At 40.4% G+C, this 19469-nt stretch overlaps 2 protein-coding genes across 10 annotated transcripts in view; one reads left to right on the top strand and one right to left on the bottom strand.

Annotated features, from left to right (window-relative positions):
* The window catches only part of PPP1R13B (protein phosphatase 1 regulatory subunit 13B), a 73093-nt gene extending 69804 nt beyond the window's left edge, over positions 1 to 3289 (top strand). For all 8 annotated transcript variants that reach the window (XM_066998407.1, XM_048069867.2, XM_066998409.1 and 5 more), the window contains 2 exons: positions 662 to 861; positions 1759 to 3289. In XM_066998407.1, the coding sequence (XP_066854508.1) occupies positions 662 to 861; positions 1759 to 1800 (242 nt within the window). In that variant the 3' untranslated portion in view covers positions 1801 to 3289. The remainder of the gene's footprint in view (positions 1 to 661; positions 862 to 1758) is intronic.
* Positions 3290 to 3746: 457 nt separating this feature from the next.
* On the bottom strand, positions 3747 to 19384 carry ZFYVE21 (zinc finger FYVE-type containing 21). Of its 2 annotated transcripts, XM_048069874.2 has the most exons (8): positions 19219 to 19384; positions 13407 to 13457; positions 11363 to 11531; positions 9610 to 9685; positions 8741 to 8832; positions 7889 to 7942; positions 6516 to 6658; positions 3747 to 4481 (listed from the first exon to the last, which is right to left on the bottom strand). In XM_048069874.2, the coding sequence occupies exons 1-8, from the start codon at positions 19348 to 19350 to the stop codon at positions 4446 to 4448; spliced, it is 753 nt and encodes a 250-aa protein (XP_047925831.1). In that variant the 5' UTR covers positions 19351 to 19384; the 3' UTR covers positions 3747 to 4445. The 2 variants fall into 2 exon arrangements, with proteins under 2 accessions (XP_047925831.1, XP_047925832.1); XM_048069875.2 differs by lacking the exon at positions 7889 to 7942.
* Between the last annotated feature and the right edge of the window lie 85 nt (positions 19385 to 19469).

Raw genomic sequence — 19469 nt, 5'->3', positions numbered from 1 at the left:
TCCTTCTAATGTTAATTTTTAAAGATTAATTTCATTTAATTTCAAGGAAATGCTTCCAGTGGGAGGTTCTCACAGTAACAGTGAGTTGCCAAGTATCTTGATAAAGACATTTTAACTTCCAGATGCACAAATTTTTAGCAGATTACATTTAGAGACGTTTTGCAAGTACCTTGATGGAGAGCAGACACATTCTAATTTACAGAGAAAGGATATAAGCTTCAGTGAGGCTCTGTATACCTGACATCGTGCAGATTTACAAAAGCTTCAAGCATTACTATATATAAGATCTGTTATAGAATGTAGGCCCATGAGAAACATGCACCAGACAGTTGCAAAACTATTTTCCTCATCTGAAAAAAAAGACCATGGTTTCCATTGTGTGTGTATGTCTATATGTATACATTTAAATATATATTAAGAAAACAACCACCACCACCAAGAGCAAAAAACCCTCATGCTCTAAATTGTTTTCAGCGATTCTGCCAGATTTGATTTTGTCACGTAGTTAAACTTCTGAAGCTGTTTCAGGAAGTGCTGAAAATGGTTGATGGAATATTATTAATGAGACTAATATTTGGGCCTTAATGTCCACACTAAACATCTCAGAGGGAAAAACAGGTTACTTTACAATTTAGTGTATTGTCTCATTTGTTGTTAACAGGAGTGCAGGAAAAGTTGGGAGTGATGAATAAAGGAGTGGTGTATGCTCTGTGGGATTACGAAGCCCAGAACAATGATGAGTTGTCGTTCCATGAGGGTGATGCCATTACTATTCTACGACGCAAGGATGACAATGAAACGGAGTGGTGGTGGGCCCGCCTCAATGATAAAGAAGGCTACGTGCCTAAAAATCTTCTTGGGGTAAGTTCTTAGTTACCTTCTCCTCTCCCCCCCCCCCCGCTTTTAATTTTTAAAATAGGACCACCAGATGGATCTGTGGTCAGAATCCCTCTGTGTACCATCTGAACACTCTACTATTAAGTGGTGCAAAACAGAATATCCTTACTCTGTCAGGCCTCTATTATCGAAAACAGAAAGGAGAGGCTACGGTTAAGAGATTAGTCCTACTCTTATTTAGTAAGTTATTACAGCCTAAGATATATTAAGTATACTAAGATTTACTTCCCTTGATTAAAAAATAAGGCCCCTAAGCAAAGTGCAGTGGCTTTATTAGGCAGCTGTAGGCTTTGGCCCAGAAGTTTAGGAAGGTTTTTAATACCTAGCGTAAGGTTTTTAATAACCTTATACAACCTTATAACCGGAAGAAACTTTGAAGATGACAACCTTAGGCAAGTCATTTATGCAGTGCTCAGTCAAATGTAACACTGCTATCACAAACGACCAGGAATGTAAGGCCTCTAAGTGGAGAGATACAGAGGACAAAATGTGTAAGAAAGCCTTACCAAGCTTGAAGTAAGTTCTGTCTAGGGCTAAACAGGGAACTCTTGTACTTACAGAGACGTGTCCTGTAGTGTAGTCTGGGATCTTGAACTAAATGAACAAGTCACTTTCAGAGCCAGCAGTTTTGGTGCTCTTTGAAGGAGTAAGTCAGCCCTTGGCTTCCTACTGTTGCTGGTTCAACTTTCCAGAAGTAACTTATGAACATGCTGTAGCTTAACAAGCAGAAACGTATCTCACCCCCCAGAACGCTTCATATCACTGAGTTCTTTTAAGTACCCTTTGGTTGTAATTAAATTGGTTTATATTCAACCTGGTATCAACCCTGCAAAGCCTAATATTTTCATTTTGTTTTTACAGTTATATCCACGAATAAAACCTAGACAGCGAACCCTTGCTTGAATTCAGTTGTACAACAGTGCAATACCTTGCTGGTAACTGGAAACTTAAAACATACACTGGAGCCATTGTTTTTGATCATTTCACATGGAGAAATAAAACTATGATATTTAGTTTTAATGGTGCTTTCTCTTGTTAAATGGACAGCATCCAAGATTTTCCAGATCTGCAGTTTGTAAATGAAGATTGTTTTATGTGACCCACCACTGATGAGGAGAGCAGTATCTCCACTACCTACAGTGTTCTACCAACTGTTGTCTAAAGCAGTGTATTAAGTTAAAGTTCCGTGGTAGGAGCTTTCTTGTGTTAAGTGTTCAGAGGTGTCATTTGCGAAGTGCAGATACGCTGTCCAGTTTGCTCCAACCCCACAGTAACTGTCCCATGTCAGGATTTTGGATATTTTGTTCAATACCAGTGAATGTTGAGTTCTCTCATTGCTGATCAGCTTTTTGGGTTCTAGGACACGAAATCTTCACTTATTACATGCATAAGTGCGTAGTCACCAAAGCTTTATGAAGGCTAGGATTTTAAGTGTTAACGTGCTTACATACTTAAATCCTAGTCTAGAAACCCCCCCAACAAAAGCTTTACATAGTCTAGCATCTAGTATTATTTGCATTTAGACTCAAGCTAGAAAACTAACCAAACAACAGCATTTGTACGCTTCTCAAAGCCCCTAAGGAATAGGTCACTTGGTGTTATATTTTCTTATTATTCAGCCTACAGCACCAGTGTTACCTCTACTAATGTAAAGGTTCCCCTACTAACCACTGCAGTTTGTCCATTCTGGACAGAACAACTAATAGTGAATTTGCAGCAGCTTAAGGGATTTGTATGTCTGCATGGATGAAAGTGCAATAGTTGAGAAAGGTAAGAGTCAGGTAAGAGTTATATTGTATAATTTGAAGTCTGCCCAGGTCAGTCTATAAGAAAATATGAAGGACTGAATAGAAGTAGAAAGTGAGGTGTGTAGATGCTAAGTCGAGGAGGAGAAAGAAATGAGGTATAGAGAGGGATTTAAGAAAGGCAATATGTAATTTTTAAGGACAGTTTCTGTGGTTCTTGGCAGCCTACATCTGTTGCCAAGGCAAGTTATGCAATAATCTATTCCACTACATTGTAGTTTCAAGCAAAAAAAAAAAAAAGCACTTCACTGGAATTTTAATTGTACATGATTTTATATACCAAAAGTATATTTTGAATTTCCCATTATAAGTTGTAGCCATATTTCTTGTAATTTTCTCCCATTAAACAGTATGCAATTTAATTAATTCTTCATGTACAAGTTCTGTGTATAATTTATATATCCATTTCTGCAGTGCTGTAACTTGCTTTTACCACAGGTTAGCGTTAACTGTATATATTGTGGTGAAAAGTGAAAGGGTATTATTGTTGAAGAATTTGCTACATGAATGTGATGATTTCAAGAGCCTATGATAACACTAATTCAGAGAACATGTAAATGTGCACAATAAAGTACTGCTAAGGCATGGCTGCATTCTCCTGTTTGTTAATAGCAACTGTAGACATGCCACTGGTCATAGTCTACATAAAAAACCGACCTGTAGCTTGTCATGTTCTGTTGATGCACGTTTCCTTATTGTTTTACCAGTTGCACAGGAAGTGACTTACCAGATAATTTTTAAAGCACTTTACACTATAAACTGCAGTATTCCAACTGTGGCAAATAAATACTTGGCTAGGAATGCTCTGGAGGATCCTTTGCACACAGGCTGACAACTGAGCCTTGTGTGCATGTTTAGGGAGATGGAAGGCAGAAAGACGCTTGGTATAGCATGTGTAGGCAGAGGATTCATGCCAGGAGTTTCAGCAAATTATCAAAGCTTAAAATCAAGATTAGGGTGCTGTCTATAACAAGTCAAAGCTTTCAGAGTTCAGACAGACCATACTATCTATCATTAAAGAAACTACACTGTGAAAGCATCAGCTCATTTTTTAAATAAGTGAATTAATTTATTCATATTTGTACATTAAAATGTATACAATTCCAGATACCATTACAGTTAGATTAACAAAAGCTAGTTACCAAAAAGAAAATACAAAACTAAAAATTATTCTGGAAGCTTAGTTATTACAGAAGGGAAGTTTCAAAATCACGTAATTCCAATTCGGTGGTATTTGGTGAAATGTGTTAAAAAATCAATTGACTTCTATAAAATCATATCTAAGGCAGATTTTATTGTACATTTATTTTTAAACATTTGGATAGAGGGAAAAACCTGAGATCTAGACCCAAAAGCTATTCTCTGCAGAAGAGATGTATACCTTTGTTTGCTTTTTGTGGCAAACAGTATATATAATTGTTACTATAAAAGTTGTGCTGTACATTAGCTGTAGTGCAGGTCACTTTCATATTTCATATTAAGTGCCAATAAAGGTTTAACAAAATATACAAAGTCTTAAAATGTGAGACTGTTTAAAGCATTAATTGTATACATATTGCACACTATAGTGAATACTCATGGTTCAAAATAAAACATTGCAGTTGCCAGATCTTACAGAATGAACCACACTGGAATGACAAAGGTCAAGAAGAACAAGTGTTACCTAGCCGCCAGGTTAGCAAAGTGAGAGGCAGGTCCTTTGAGGCTGGTGTCTTCCCTCCAGCTGCCAACAGTTTGCTGTTCTTACTGGTCCCGAGACTCATAAAGAAGTTTTGTTGCCTAACATGAAAACAAAACATTACTACATTGAATACTTTGAAATTTCACTTCCCCCCATCCTGCTCCAAACACTTAAACCCTTGGGTTTAAAGAAGTAAGTTCTTCTCCACCATTTTCCTTAGTAAGAGCCATTTAATAGTGTTCATGGAGGCACTAAGGTAACTTTTTGATGCTATTAAAGGCTTACTTCAAGTGTAAAACCTGAGGCCATTGAAGGTTTTAGATCAGCTTACTTTTGTTTCTTGGTCAGAAACAACCATTTCTGATCAAAATTGCCTTGGAAAAAGATAGAAGTATTTTTGAGATTCTGTTCATCTGGCTGAACATAAACTGTAAATATTCTGTTCTATATTCCTCCTATTCCGTCTGCTCTCCCTTTGCAAAGGTTTAGTGAAGTGCTTCATTTGTCTCTTGACCTACAAGGTTAAGTTGGATCAACCAACCTCCTGTGATAGGAACAGGGGTGCATTCTCCAGCAAGATTACAAAAAGTCCTTTTTAAACAGGTTGTTCAGGCAATGCTGACTGAAAGGCCTAAACGCTGACCGAAATTACACACTGTTAACCTCAAAGGCTGGCCTTCTGGAAGTTGATCTAATTCATCCATAGTCTGGCTATACAGAATACTTCAGAGTTAGGCCCTCAGTGTATACAGCAGCTGCAAGTGAGTATTTATCTGCAACCCCCAAGAATAAGATACAGCTTCAGGAAAAACACTTTTCTGGACTCCAATTTAATACATTCCAACTTAATGTCTTCCTTTAGATTTGTTTTTTTTTTTATCAGGAAATTAATTACTTTAAACATTAAAGAAATAATGAGAATATCATTTCTATATATCAAGCAGCACAAGAGCAAGAAGAAAGTTTAGCTGTGTATACTAGTCATATACTACTGTACAAATCTACATATTTATTCCTGTATCTCAGGAATTCCAGCTACAGCGAAGTTTAGCCGCACTGTCCCATCTTGCTGTTTAAAGTTACATACTCATTTCTAGATTTTAGGAATTCCAGCTTGAATGCTGGAATAAAGATCTCCATCACTTCTGGGGTGACCTTACTAACCTGAAAGCATCAGGGAGAAGATGCACTGAAATCAGCTTGCTGAGCAGGGTAACAAAATGGAAATCTCAAATTTGAGAATTAAAAGCTATGCTATTAACTAGAACCTCTGAAAAACCTCACTGAACCCATCAGTTACTCAAAACTGAGCTATCCAAGGAGACAATTAGTGGAAGGAGGTATGTTAACCACATCAACAAAATTCTAGTTCTTATTATTTAGAGTTGCATTGCTTTGTGAAAGATGAGTTAAAAACAGACAAATGTTCAATTACACTCAGGCAGCAATGCAAAGTCTGAATGCATGTTGCTGAACCCAAGTTAGATGCTGGATTTCAGGGTGGCTGGGGAGCTTAACAATGGCAGTAAAGGAGCAAACAGGGCCACACATTTGCATTTGTAGACAGCTTATAAATTACACCTCTAATTATCGATCAGATAAATAAAGTTCCAGAACAGGTTTGTTTTTTTCTGGTCTCCCATAACTTACAATTGCAAAATATGAACCTTCCATAGAGGAGTTGTTCCTAATGCCACAAATTGAGGTAGTCTTATTACACAGCATCCTAGCCCATCCCTCTGCTCCTGTTGCCAAAAACTATCATCTCTGATCCTTCATAAAGTAGCAAATACAGTTACTTGAGCTTAGGTTCAGGAAGATATTTCATAATGCAATTTTTTCAGTGAGTAATAGAAACCTAAGAAAGCCAGCAGTCTAATTTGCACTTGCTTTTCACATAACAACATGTAAAAGATCCTGATAAACCCATTGTAGCATATCTTCAGCTATCTGAGCACAAAGCTGAACACATTTTCATAAAAAGCAGCTGTAGCTTCCGTTTTCTTAACCAAAAGGCCCTACAATCTGTGGATAAAGAAAAAGAACAAAAAAGAAAAGGCCCCAAAGGCTGCATACTCTCTCACCTGCTCCAAAGCACCTTGCAAAGACGTTCTTAAGCCTCCCTTGCTTACCTTATGCATAGCTGCCAGCCAGCTTGCTGACAACTTCTTGTTAGAGCTGTAGTCTTCACTGGCTGTAAACTTCATCTGTGTTAGCTCCTCTGATCCTGGTACTTTATACTGTAGAATCATACCTATGGCACGAGTATTACCTCCTGGAAAAAAATAATAAAAAAACTGAATAAAGCTTCACAAACTAAATAAACACAACTTTTTAGCTAATAGTCACGGCTGAAGACAGCTATCTGACCACTTGATTCAAAGCACTAACAACTGCAAGTGCACCAAGTGCAGCAGCAGGAGCCAGTGACAAAAGGGTGTTAATGCCAGGCAGCGCAATGTGCAGACTCAGTATTGTCTAGTTCTGTCACTGAGACAGAGCTTGCACAAGCCACTAATTACACAGAGAAAACTCTTGTATTTCAGTATTACCATCTGCCTTCTCTTAAATAGATACCATGGCTTCACCACACAGCCAGCAGTTTCTAAACTGAATTACTCTTCCCCAGTTAGACTGGTATCAAACAGGGATCCTTGCTTGCAGTCTGGCACATCAGTGAGAAGTCCCACCAAATTTGGCAAAGGTTGGGAAAGATGCTTCCACAATAGGAGCTGGCAATGACTTTGTTTATTTCCTAAAGGAAATCCACTACAAGAGACATTGCTCTGACAGCAGCATTGATAGCAAGGTGTTTGCATCTCTCCTACTCTAGCTGCACAGAGATTAAGATAAATCAAAGCAAGAATACAGAAATGAAACAAAAGCTTTGTGTAAAAACAGCACATTGATCCTTCACATTCAGTTACTGGGTTGCTGATGTACTGAAGTAGTAGAGCACGAACTAAGTCACAGGAACAGCACCACCATACACAGAAGGACATTTTGCAAAGTTCTTTTTACAAAGGCTGTTTGCACGAGAAGAAGGGGGCCTGGAGGCCATGACAGTAATATCCAAGAAGCCAAACAAAGACAATCCTGGTCTAAGCAATGTGATCAAAAGCCTGCAAACAGTGTTTGCAGACACAGCTATTTCCCCCTCTGGTAAGAGGTATGTTCCTGGCTATTTTCCTCATTCCTGGTGTACAGAATTCAGCACACCTCTGCTGAAGCAGGTGATGGGTAAAAGTTTTCCCTCTTCTAGCACAGACATGTACGTGTAGTCTAAAGGAGGAATCAAGTGTTTTAGTTCTCCTCCAAGCAGTTACAAAACATTCATCCTCAGTTTATTAAATAGATGGGAAGGAATAAATACATGAACATAACTTGTCTTAAGTTGAACAGCTATAGATCAAGCAAAAAACTAGCACTGCAAGGGAAGACAGATGGGAGAGGGGTCAAAACAGCATGCTTTAAGTGAGTCATGCTCACACAAGGTATGTGATACCTTCAGTAATATGCTGGCTCTCCAGAAGGCTGGTGTAAGTGTGAGTATCTTTTTCTACCATCAAGAAGGAAGGCAGGCAGGCAAAAAGATAAAGCGATCAGAACAGTAATGAACAAGAAATTACAGAAGCATTAAGCAACTCTGCAACACATCTGATTGATTTGAATACCAAGTTCATTAAAGTTAACATGCTGTACTGACCACTGCATGGACCGTCCAATTAAAAATTCCAGCAGTGACAGAGATGTTGCTTATTAAGCAATTATTAAAATTCCTGACCTTGTTTGTTCTCATTTCAACAAAATCATATTTAAGTTCATCCTGAAATACTAAGAAATCTGACAAGATATGAGGCAGTTAAGTAGCTACCTTCTGATTCCAAGGTATTAGCAGTTTCACTTGGTCACCCCTTCATCTTGAATGAAATTAAGAAAGCATAATTTTTATTTTTATTTTTTTGAGTAGTTGCTCTTACTCTCCTCTAAATTGTTTGCACAAATAGAAGAGAAATCCTGGCTGGATTCTGAAATAGAAGCTAAGACTGATAGCTCCCTCCAATGAGCTTTTCAATCCATAGATGTTTAGCAAAGAGAATGGATCAGACCAGGTGACGACCACCTTTATCAAGAAGTTCCCCCATTATTCAAGTCCTAAAATAATTTCTGACTTAAGTTTCACCTAAAATCCCATCAGCCACATGAACAGCTTCCATGCACTACACTCTACACTGAGAACCACTGTAATATAATAATGTAGTTACACCCAAGCTACCAGAAATGCACTGTCTAGCTTGAACAATAGTTACTTCATCTTTTTCTTAATAGTTAATTTGTATTTAATGAAAAAAATTACCTCCAGGAGTAAATCCCTCTGTAAGTATCTGAACAGTTGAAATCTGTACAATTTCAATTTCATAGTGACTGTTTCCATCCAAAACCAGGTATCTATATGAAAAATAAAATGTTTTTGTTATTTTATTAAGTTTCTTGTTTACAATATCAAGTCCAAATCAAAGGAAATAAGTTAACAGAATCTCTCATTGACTGGTAGCCTGTATACTTCTCAGAGCGGGGAGGGAGAGGAGTCAAGCAGGAAAAGTTACTTTTCATTGAACTGCTTCACTGAAAAGCAAAATAGAGAACTGTAGGTCAATTTACCAGAAGACCTTTTCAAAATATTAAAAGCATTCCTTCAAAGTTACAGGGGAAGAAGAGAACAGGGAGTTTGAAGTTCTCTAGCCAACCAAATTCTAGGGATGACCAAAGTAATGCTCTGACTGTGACATTAAACAATACTGTGCAGCGTTGGACTCATCATTCTGAAACAAGGGTTTTTTTCAGTGGCTATGGAATTTTTTTCCCCTGGTCCTTCTTCCTATAAGCCTTCTGTGAGCTGTCAAAAACATTGTATTGCAGTGCCACTGAGACATTATCAAGGAGCGGAGCTCCGTCATTCCAAGGCATTCTAGCATTTCTGCTCCTTGCTGCTTCTGGAAACAGTCTTCACTGAACAAAGCAGGGGGAGTGCTTCACACCTCCTCTGAGGGCCACTCTTCCACACTGCTAGTAAATTCACACACAAACTTAGCCCAATAACATATCCATCCTTTCAGTCAGATTATTCTTCCAGTATCCTCACTGGAAGCTATCCCTGCATTTTGTTTGTGTTATGATAACAATATAGCCGTGTTCACAAGTGCAATTTCTATCAGTCCTCCTCACCTCTGGTTGTTGGAAAGTCGACAAACCATGAGCTCAGATTTATCAGATGTTCCCAGAGTTACAAAGAACGAAGCACCTGAAAAGAAATGTTTTAGTATTCTAATGCAGAGTTTGGGAAGAAACATTCAAGAATCAAAAAGGATACTTACTGCATTGATTTGGCTCAATTAGGAGACTAACTGGAATGTTAAACTGGTATAAACTGACAAACGCTGACAGGACATTCAAGTATAGAAAGGTTTTTAGTTAGTTCTGCACCATATAACCATTCACAATTATGATGCAATTCCACCTACGTAGTAGAAATATGATATGATTTATCTAAGATAAATCTTCCAAAAAATCTTTCAAAAATAAGTACAGACTTGGAGATGGCAAAACCAGACGACCCTACCTTCTTAAAATTACACAGAAGAATCACATAGCAGGATGTGACCTTTAGCTGTATGCTTAATAGATACTAAGACACCTCTCTCTCAGTACTGAAGACTAGCTCAGTCTTACTTTGAGGTCAGTGAATTGCAGCCTTCATGTTGTACTATTTCTGCCTGCTCCAAACAGCTCCTCTGGCATCAGGAAAGTCACTTTCGCTACATGAGCCAAGTGATTCATAACTTAAAGCAGACTACATGCCCACCACTTGATTTCCTCCATGCCTCACACTCCCTGTATTACCTAATCCCAACACTGTTGGTCTGGGAAGTGAAAAAACAAAACATACAGCACTGTCAATTGGCCCGTGAGCTATCTCCACAATCTGAATCTTGCAGCCTCAGAACTTCACCTCACTATCTATTTCATAACAGCACCGTGTCTCACTGACCCTCAGTACGGGGCCCCAGGCTGCTGCTGACATGAGACAGAGAGGGACCAGCAGCGCAACTGCCATAGAGATCAAAATCGCCATTTCTCTGAGATCTGAACCTCCACAGCAAGGCAGGAATAACTTCAGATGTCAATTGCATAACACAAATGCAAGCAGGACTTTTTTAGCATTTATTTTTTTTAAATCTTCAGGTTAAAACAAGTATTTTTAAAAAGTCATCTGCTGAGCATGGTGAAGAATGATTTGTGTATTACAGGGACAAACATAACCCTTTCTGGAGCTAGAATCTCCCTAGGAACTAATCAGACTGCTAATCAGAGGTATGGTTTAGCTTACCAATCATACACACCTGCATCACGCTACAAGTGAAGAGCCCATCAGAAGGTCCCAAACAATCACAGAATATTTTGAAAACTGAAGACTCAGCTTTCTTAATATAATTGGAACATGAATTGCTGTATTGCATGTAGCTTTAATGCTGTGCAAAACTTACCACGCTTATGACCTGCCATCAACCACAGCCATAGGCCATGGACAAGATCAAAGCACAGCACCCTGTTAATTGTTTTAAAAATGTCTCTGTTAAGCATTTTCATCCTTATTTAGCATAACAGAAATAGCTAAAAGATGGACTACATTAAAAAAATGCCGACCACACACATCTGTCCTCAGAGGCATTAAAAATTCCTTTGTCTTTAAAGAAATTTGTAAATACCTGACCCAAATCATCGACTTCTTGCTAAATAAGTTAATATAAAATTAAAAGGCAAACACGCAACAACAAATATGTATCTTAAGGAGACAAAACTGCAATGTAGCAGCTCATTTGACAAGAATTAGTCTTGCCAATTATCAGATCTGTTTAACACAGCATCTGAAGAAATCTAGGTGAGATTAAAACAGCGTATATACACGCTCAGTACTTACCATTCATGAGCACTTTAAGCTGCTTGTCGTAAAACTCTGTTTCTTTCTGAGAGATGAGGGCACATTCAGCACACTGGCGCACGGGGTCCACAAAACACATGCGAGGCAGAGGCACTTTTTTACTGCAGCATTTGTCACAGAAGCACTTTCCACATCTTCGGCAGTGATGCTAAGCACGAGAGGATATTTTGTTTATTTACTCAAGAAAATATTAGAGAATAATTTGATAAAGTTCCCACATTAAACATCCTCCTCTGCCAAAAAAGCACAGTTTCTCAGGTGTAAAACGTACATGTTAAAGGGATCAGACAGTAGTCAAGTGGTAAATGGCATCTAGCTGCAGTAGTGGAAGGAGGAACTCTCTGAAGACTGAACCCCGAGGACTGCACGTAGTATGAAAAGCACTACAGGCCTTTGTTGGCACTCTGCCAATAGACTTTTAAATAAGACCAGAGAAAAGACACTGAGAGGACCCTCCCAAATTCCTCACCTTACTGTCAATAAAAATACAAGAGGAGAGTGGTTTCTAGAACCCTTCCTACTTCCAAGCAGAGATCTCTGGGAGCTTCAACTGCAGCTTCTGTTTTTCTCACCCAAAACTTGTTCTCAAGTTTTTTCCCTGGGAAAAAGCTAAAAATTTTCATTCCTAAAACCTAAAGCCCCTTTCTCTATCAGAAATATCAGGCGGCATAGTACAAATCCAGCAAAGTTGTAATGTAATCAGAGCAGCTCCTAAACCTTCACCAAGTGGCTCATGCTCCATCACTACTGGGGTGTGACAGTCCTGGTAGCTCCTCCTGATGCAAGTTTCCATGGGATGACAGTAGCTCAGGTCAGAACAAGTACTCCCAGGCAAGCCAGAACTGATTTGTGGCTCAAAGCAAGTTTCAACAGCTTGATACAAGGAACTGATACACTGCAGTTCTGATCGCTGTTAGGCTTTTCTACCAACTATTATGCAAAGTTCTCTGAAGTACCTATTACCCATGGCTACCTCCATTTACTTCCCAAAGGTAACACAAGTAAAATACAGCAGCCTAATGAATTACTGCTTCTCAACCAATCCACGCTCTTAACTCATCCAACTAAAAGGTAAATAAAAAAAGTCTATATTCTCTTAGTTCTTCTAATGTAGTTACCCTAATGTTCTTCAGTCCTCTTGAAAACTTACTGACGTGGTATACCAGAGAGATGTATGTCTGTTTTAAAGTTTCTCCTTCCTTTTTCCTCCAAACAATATATTAAAAACCATGAACTAGGTCAATGCACGCAAGTCACACTTCCACAAGCACATGCTAAATGCCCATCAAAGTAGTTATACAAAGAAACATTATCTCCTAAAATCATTGTTGGCTTCTTTTGGGAGACTGCCAAACCCCATTCCAGCAGGTTTTCTGACAGCAATATTCTGTAAACCAGCAACAATTCCACAGTGGTCTGCTTAAAATATGTTCATTACATAAAAGGGGTTTTTCTTCATGCAGTGAACCTAATTACGGTTCACAGCAACCAAGGCAGTCTATACTTTCTACTTCAATCAGAAATTCCCCTTTCCAATCGTGAGATCAGTTCTCTTTCACTTCCAGAACAGAAGGCCAATCTGACTTTTGGCTCTCCATATTTGAACCATACAGCCCTTTCATGTCAGATTGCAATTCATTACTCCTGAAAACGTTTGCTTACATTTCCACATCTAACCTTATCTCCCAAAGCACAGCCACGTTAGTTCATTTGGTTTCTGTGTCGGTACTGATGTTAGCAGCCTACTCCAGCATGGGACCTCTAACTCTTCCTTTGAATGTAAATCCTGTGGGTACACAGCATTTGGGAAAAGCCCAAACACGCTGAGCAACACCAAGGTCAAAGAAACAATATAAAAAAGAAAAAAAGTCCCCTACTCAGAAAAGGCAGAACAGAAAGAAAAACTATTTTAATGTACATCAGACTTCACATGATATTCTACTGAAATCATCCACATTTTAAACCAGAGCTCCATACTACCATTTTGCAACAGTTAAAGCTTTGTATTTTGTAAATTTCTTACCTTTCTAGTTATGAAGTCAAATTTTGTATCACACTGCATACATCTTGGGCACTAAAAAACAGTACAAAATAACATTAACCAACAACATTTCTAGATTTTTAATCATACTACTACCATGTGCAAAGACTGGGCTTTATTATTATGCCCCAAAAAGAATCACCTCCGAGAAGTTTCCATCCTTTAAATTTTTTCACCACGGTTTTCATTTATTTTAATACTGATGTAGCAAAATAACGTCATCCCCACTCACAAGACAAAAAAAAGCTGCCAAACCCATTCACCCTAAGGAATACTACATCCTGTCAGCAGTCAAAACTACATTTCTGAAGTTCTTGTCATGCTTAATTACGTTTGGCTATCCAGACAGTCATATATTCTTGAGTTAACTATGTTTTCATGCAAGTTGTCATCCTGTTGTGATGCTCTGTTGACACTCTAAAACACTGTTTACATATTTTATTGCTCTCAAAACTTGCATATTTTTAAAACACGCTCGGAGATTTTTGGTTTTCTTCCAAGCCACTAGGACTTATTTTTTATTCCAGCTACAAAATGTCACTACTTCCTGAAGCATCTCTTTCCTAACACAAGGTTACACCCACGCTCTTCCCAAAAGAAAAGCCAGAAAAAAAATGAAGAGGCTTCTCTCTCACAGCTGAGTGTGCAAGTAAGGGTCAGCAGCTCTGAGTTGCTGAAGTACCAGAAGTGTTCAGTGATTGTTACAATTAAAATTTTCTGTGCAGAAAGTCACCTCCCACAGGGCTGATACTCAGCAGTTAGATCGCTGAATTTTCACCATAACTTATTTTTATCTGCTGTATCCAAAAAAAAAAAAGTGGAAAAAAATCACAAAGCACTCTCCAAGGCTTACAAATAATTACTGCCAGATTTATTTGCAAATGTTAATGCAAAATTACATCTCACATCTGTATTAGAACATAGCTAGATTCTTAACTCTGGAAACCTAAACTCTTCAAACCAGGCTTTGACGGAGTTCAGCAGAATGTCATCTTAAAACATGCTCTAGGCTGAGCGGGTGTCATTTGCTAAGCACACGCTTATCTTGCCTTTAATTAATACATTTCAATACTTAACCCTCTATCTTTTAAGAATTCATTCAGGTTACAAAAGTTTTGGAGTCTGTTTCAGGGATTTCTGTTTCACCACATTTCCAATCACTGTCACAAGTTCTACAGCTGTAGCAAGAAACTACTACAGCAGCTAAGTTAAGAGAAAAAAAAATCTCTAGAAACTTTTTGTTTTCTTTTAGGTAAAAGCTTGTTCATAATTTACAACAGTTTATACAAAGCATTCTCACATCTAAACAGAAGTTTAGCAAATTAGAGAGTAACAGCAGTCGCTGCAATGGAACATAAATAGCTACCCTGCAATATTTGCTACAGGAAGCTCTTTCTAAATCCCACACAAAGGAGAACTAGCAGTGTTCTGCATTGTCTCAAGCGATGTACTGAACCAAGGCACCCAACCTCCTCTTTTCACAATGGCCATATAAAAGCTTATTCTGATATTCACTGATTAATAACCTTGAGCACAGGACAACTGCGGCATTCCCAAGGTTTTCTCTGTAACACAGAATGCTCCACAGCTTATAGCATATTTTGCTGTGCACTGATCTTCATTTAGTGTTTTAGTTTTTCACGTATGTAGATTAATTGTTTGCCCAGAAGCTGGACAGGGCAAGGATTTCAAAATACTTGGAATTTACCAGGAGTATAATTCATTTTCTTAATGAAAATTTATAATTTCAGTCTGTAACCAGAAAGCACAAGCCACAACCTAGGGGGGAAAAAAAAAGCTCTTCTAAATACCATCTTAAATAGGCTTCATACACAATGTTATGCGAAATGTAAAATCTGTTTTCAGCAAGTAACAGAATTACCCATCTTCTTCTTTCCTACAAACTATAGAAAAATATTTCTAAATTCCAGACCCATTGTGATAACGCTGCCTAACATACAGAGCCGTCAGAGATAAGTCACAAAGTCAAATGGCACGCAGTGGCAGGCATCACAGAAGGCTATTTTCCTACCAAAATGTTCTGACACAAGCAGACTCAGCGTACTGTTCCTTCAAGGCACTTCTGCTTTAAGTAACCAAACCCATGAGAACCCATCTGCATAACGACTTCATCAGGGAGCTCTTCCCAGGCACAGCAGCAGAATTTCTCCGGAGGTGAACCCTTCGTGTTCAGCCACACATGCTGACACAAAACACGCGAGCACTGAGCTGCTTCAGTTTGGTGCTGCATTGGCAGAGAAGAAAGCGCAATGCTTGAGATACTTCTCATGTCCTCAAGACACAGGCTTTTTAAGACTACTGCAACTCTGATTTTTGTTTTTGAAAGTAGAAGCACTCAGATGCAAAATACTAAATAAAAACCATATAACGAGTATACTGATTTCACACACAATCAGCATACAGCTAATTCTGGCAGATTGCTGCTGTCATTACTTCAGCAAGAAGAAAACGGAAGAACCACCAGTTGTTGGGTATCAGCATTAATTTAGAAGTACTGAGAGCAAGTTCAGCGCAAGTAGAGAGGAACTTCGGATGCATTTGCTGAAGCACGGTACAAAATTAGCACAATTCCTCAGCCCCAGACAGAGGTGAGAATAGTGCAGATCGGCGGCAGGCTCTAGTTACACTTCGTGCGCTGTATTTGCATATACAATAACAAAGTGATTGGAGAAGTGATGCAAGCTAACACCTGGTTAAGCACGTTAACACAGCGAACATTTGCCAACATGAAAGTCTGCAAGCTCATTGAATCAGCGCTCGCAAGGTGCCTGACAAGCACAGCTGGTGCCAGCGGCGGATGCCTTCTGATAACAGCGGGACTGTGCGCAACCGGTTCCTTGCTGGGGCTCCGTGAGCTCGCTAGCAGTGCGAGAGCAGCGCTGTCACACAACCACCGAGAGCCTGAGCTGACAGCAGCCGCAGCCACACCAAGCTGGGTTCCCTCGTGCCATTCCCCCGTCGGCTGCTCTCCGAGGCAGGCGTCACTCCTCAGCCACCTGAGATCTGGGACGCAGCCTGATGCCACAGGCTCCGGCCACCTCTGCGTTTTAACACCCGAATTTTACGGGACTAGTCCTTGGCTTCCCCCACCAGCACATCGCCCGTTGAGCTCTTCTGGGGTTTAGCAAGCAGCTTTGGTTCAGACCCTTGGCACACGCACTGACCAACGGCTTAAGCTCTGTCTCAAGTTTAGTGATGCTCACAGATCTATGTAGTATTATCAACCTCAACTCCTTATTTGTTTCAATTGCACTGAAAGACAGACCACCAAAACCATTTCCTATAGTCCTGCTTCAGTCTTACACACTCCAGACTCCTCATACTTAGAGGCTGTACAACACATCCTGATATTTAGAGACTGCACAGTCTTGCAATACAGATTTAGAAAACTTAAATGTATTCCAAAGTTACATACTAAGTTTAACAAAACTACCAACTGCCATAACTCCTAAGACTTAATTTTACTCTTAAAAAACAAATCTGAAGACATTTCCTGCAGAAAAAGTACTGAAGTTACTGACTTGGCATGTGTTACTGGTACACAGCAGAAGCCAGCGTATTTGAAAAGCCAGATCAACATTGGGTAATACCTGCCCCTTCTCTTGGGGGAAGAAAATATGTTCTTTATTTTACTGAACAAAATCAATGGCTGACACAGTATCAAGAGCAGATGTTTTTGTTGAATACACTAACTAGCTAACGCTGCCTCTTAAATTTGATTTTAATAATAAAAAGATGAGTTTATAACTTCCTTGTTATCCTTCCTTCCCCGTACACTGCATACTTAAAGAAAAGTTTGTACATGGTAAAAGCTAGTCAAATGGATGTCCGAATTTCAGTACACTTTGAGGTAAAGAAATATAGTGAAGCAACTTTTTCTCTTTCTTCACAACAATAGATGCAAGATTAAGAATACGAATGAACACAAGCATTTAAAACATTTGCCTACTATACACCTCCTCTCAATAGCAAGTACATCTAATTTGATGCAAAGGCAACATTCAGTCACAAATCATCATCATTCTGTCAAACATACCACATAGAAAGTCAAGTCTTAAGCAGAACGAATACGTGCGATACCACTGATAGAAAATTCAAATTCACACCATGCATCAGATTAAGTCTATTCACTTTAGAAACACCCGTTCTTACATATATCTAACTAGCTTCAATAAATCATACTACAAATCCTCACACAACTTGCAGCTGAATTAAGATGGTACTACGCATTAGACCTAGAAGCACCATTTTTTATTTCTTTGAATGAAACTAGTCGGCTGTAATTGAGAACTGCCAAACTATAAAGCTGCACTGTCAGTCTGGGAAGAACCGACTTTCAGTTGGAGATAACTGTTAGACAAACTGCATCCACTGCTGGTGATGTGTCAGCACTCAGGTTTCCAGGTAGCTGAGGTCAAGGTACACAGCGCATCGAAAGTCGCCTACCTGGCAAAAGCAGACAGCACACAATGCCCTGAGAAACCAACCCTTATCAGGTAACTCCAGATCCGACTTGGCTGCACGCTCACCGATCGATGCACACCTGGGTTGCTACTGATGACGGGGAGGATTTTATTCTCTAATGCTGGAAGAGACGAACTTGCAAGAACTCCTGCAAGATATTTTTACCTGCTTGCTTGTTTAAAATAGTTTGAAAAAGTGGCTTTCCAAAACAAGATCATTATTTCGGACAAAACTAGCAACCGGCTTACTAGCCACAGCACCTTCTGCCAGGAAAGGTTTGCCTCAGTCGCTGCAGACAGTAAAGGCAGTTGCTCAGTGAGCTGCAGAAGCCGCTGTAGCCGAGTGACTCTGCCGGTATAATAACTTTTACACAGAACTTTTTGCCTCCAGAGGTACCCGGTAAGGGCAAAGTTTTCTTCCTTGCTCCTAACCAAGGAGGGCAGTGTTCCTGTATAACACAGAGCAACCACATCCCTATCTGGCAAAGAATGGGTCTGTTTAAAGGCTCCCTGCTTAACTTCATATTGGCTCCTCAAAAATAAAACTTCAGTCCCATTTAAATGCATTGGCACATAGCCACACCACAGAGGGGTAGTAAGTAAACAACTGATTCTGAGCTCTGCTAGCATCTAGCTGCACGGCCTGGTAACACATAATGCACATTATGCGAAATGTAGAAGACTATCAGGATCACAGAGTTTATTTTAAAAGCATTTAGAAGCAAAGCTGACTGAAAAGATTTAAGTTGTTTTAGATTTATTTAGCACTCAGAACATTCAGACTATGCGCCAGAAAGGGTGCTCTAACTCCGCCTTTCACTGTGCTCTGCATTAGTTTTTAAAGTAACGTTCTTCAAAGGTAGCTTTATTGACAAAATTTCCCGAGTTGGAAGGGACCCACAAGGATCACCGAGCCCAACTCCTGGCTCCACACAGCACCACCCAAAAACCAGACCCTGTGTCTGAGAGCGGTGTCCAAACGCTGCTTGAGCTCTGGCAGGCTCGGTGCCGTGACCACTGCCCTGGGGAGCCTGTCCCAGTGCCCGACCACCCTCTGGGTGCAGAACCTTTCCCTGACCCCCAGCCTGACCCTCCCCTGTCCCAGCTCCATGCCGCCACGGGACGAGCAGAGCCGGGGGAAGCAGCGCCGGGAGCCGCCAGCCCCACGACCGGTCCCGCCTCAGGGCCGAGGCACCGGGGGTGGGAAGGCTGCGGGGGCGCTGAGGGGAGCCCGCGGGCGACCGTTGGGGGACGGTTGGGGGACGGTTGGGGGACCGTTGGGGCCCGCAGCCCCCCGCCCGCCGCGCTACCTCCTTGTCGGGCACCCATGGCGGCTCGTCGAGACCGAAGGGGCTGCGGGCGGCGCGCAGCTCGGGCACCATGCGCAGCCCGCTGGCCGAGCGCACCAGCTTCTTAGCGTCAGCCGCCTCGCTGCCCGACATCTTCTGACCGCCCCCCCCCCCGCGGCTCCGCCACCGCTACTAGCCCCTTCGGACTGGCAGCGCCGCCGGCCAATGGAAGCCCCGGGAACGCGGGATGAGCGGGGCGCGGAACCAATAGG

This window comes from Anser cygnoides, chromosome 5 (assembly GCF_040182565.1).
Source record: "Anser cygnoides isolate HZ-2024a breed goose chromosome 5, Taihu_goose_T2T_genome, whole genome shotgun sequence".
Classification (NCBI taxonomy): Eukaryota; Metazoa; Chordata; class Aves; order Anseriformes; family Anatidae; genus Anser; species Anser cygnoides.
Note: the sequence above shows the minus strand (reverse complement) of the source record. Positions and strands in the feature narration are given on the sequence as shown.

Coding starts and splice junctions, on each gene's coding strand:
- ZFYVE21 (XM_048069874.2), bottom strand. CDS start 19,350: ATGTCGGGCAGCGAGGCGGCTGACGCTAAGAAGCTGGTGCGCTCGGCC. Junction 8,833..9,609: donor CGACTTTCCAACAACCAGAG/GTGAGGAGGACT, acceptor TTTTTCATATAG/ATACCTGGTTTTGGATGGAA. Junction 4,482..6,515: donor GGCTGGCAGCTATGCATAAG/GTAAGCAAGGGA, acceptor TTTTCATGTTAG/GCAACAAAACTTCTTTATGA.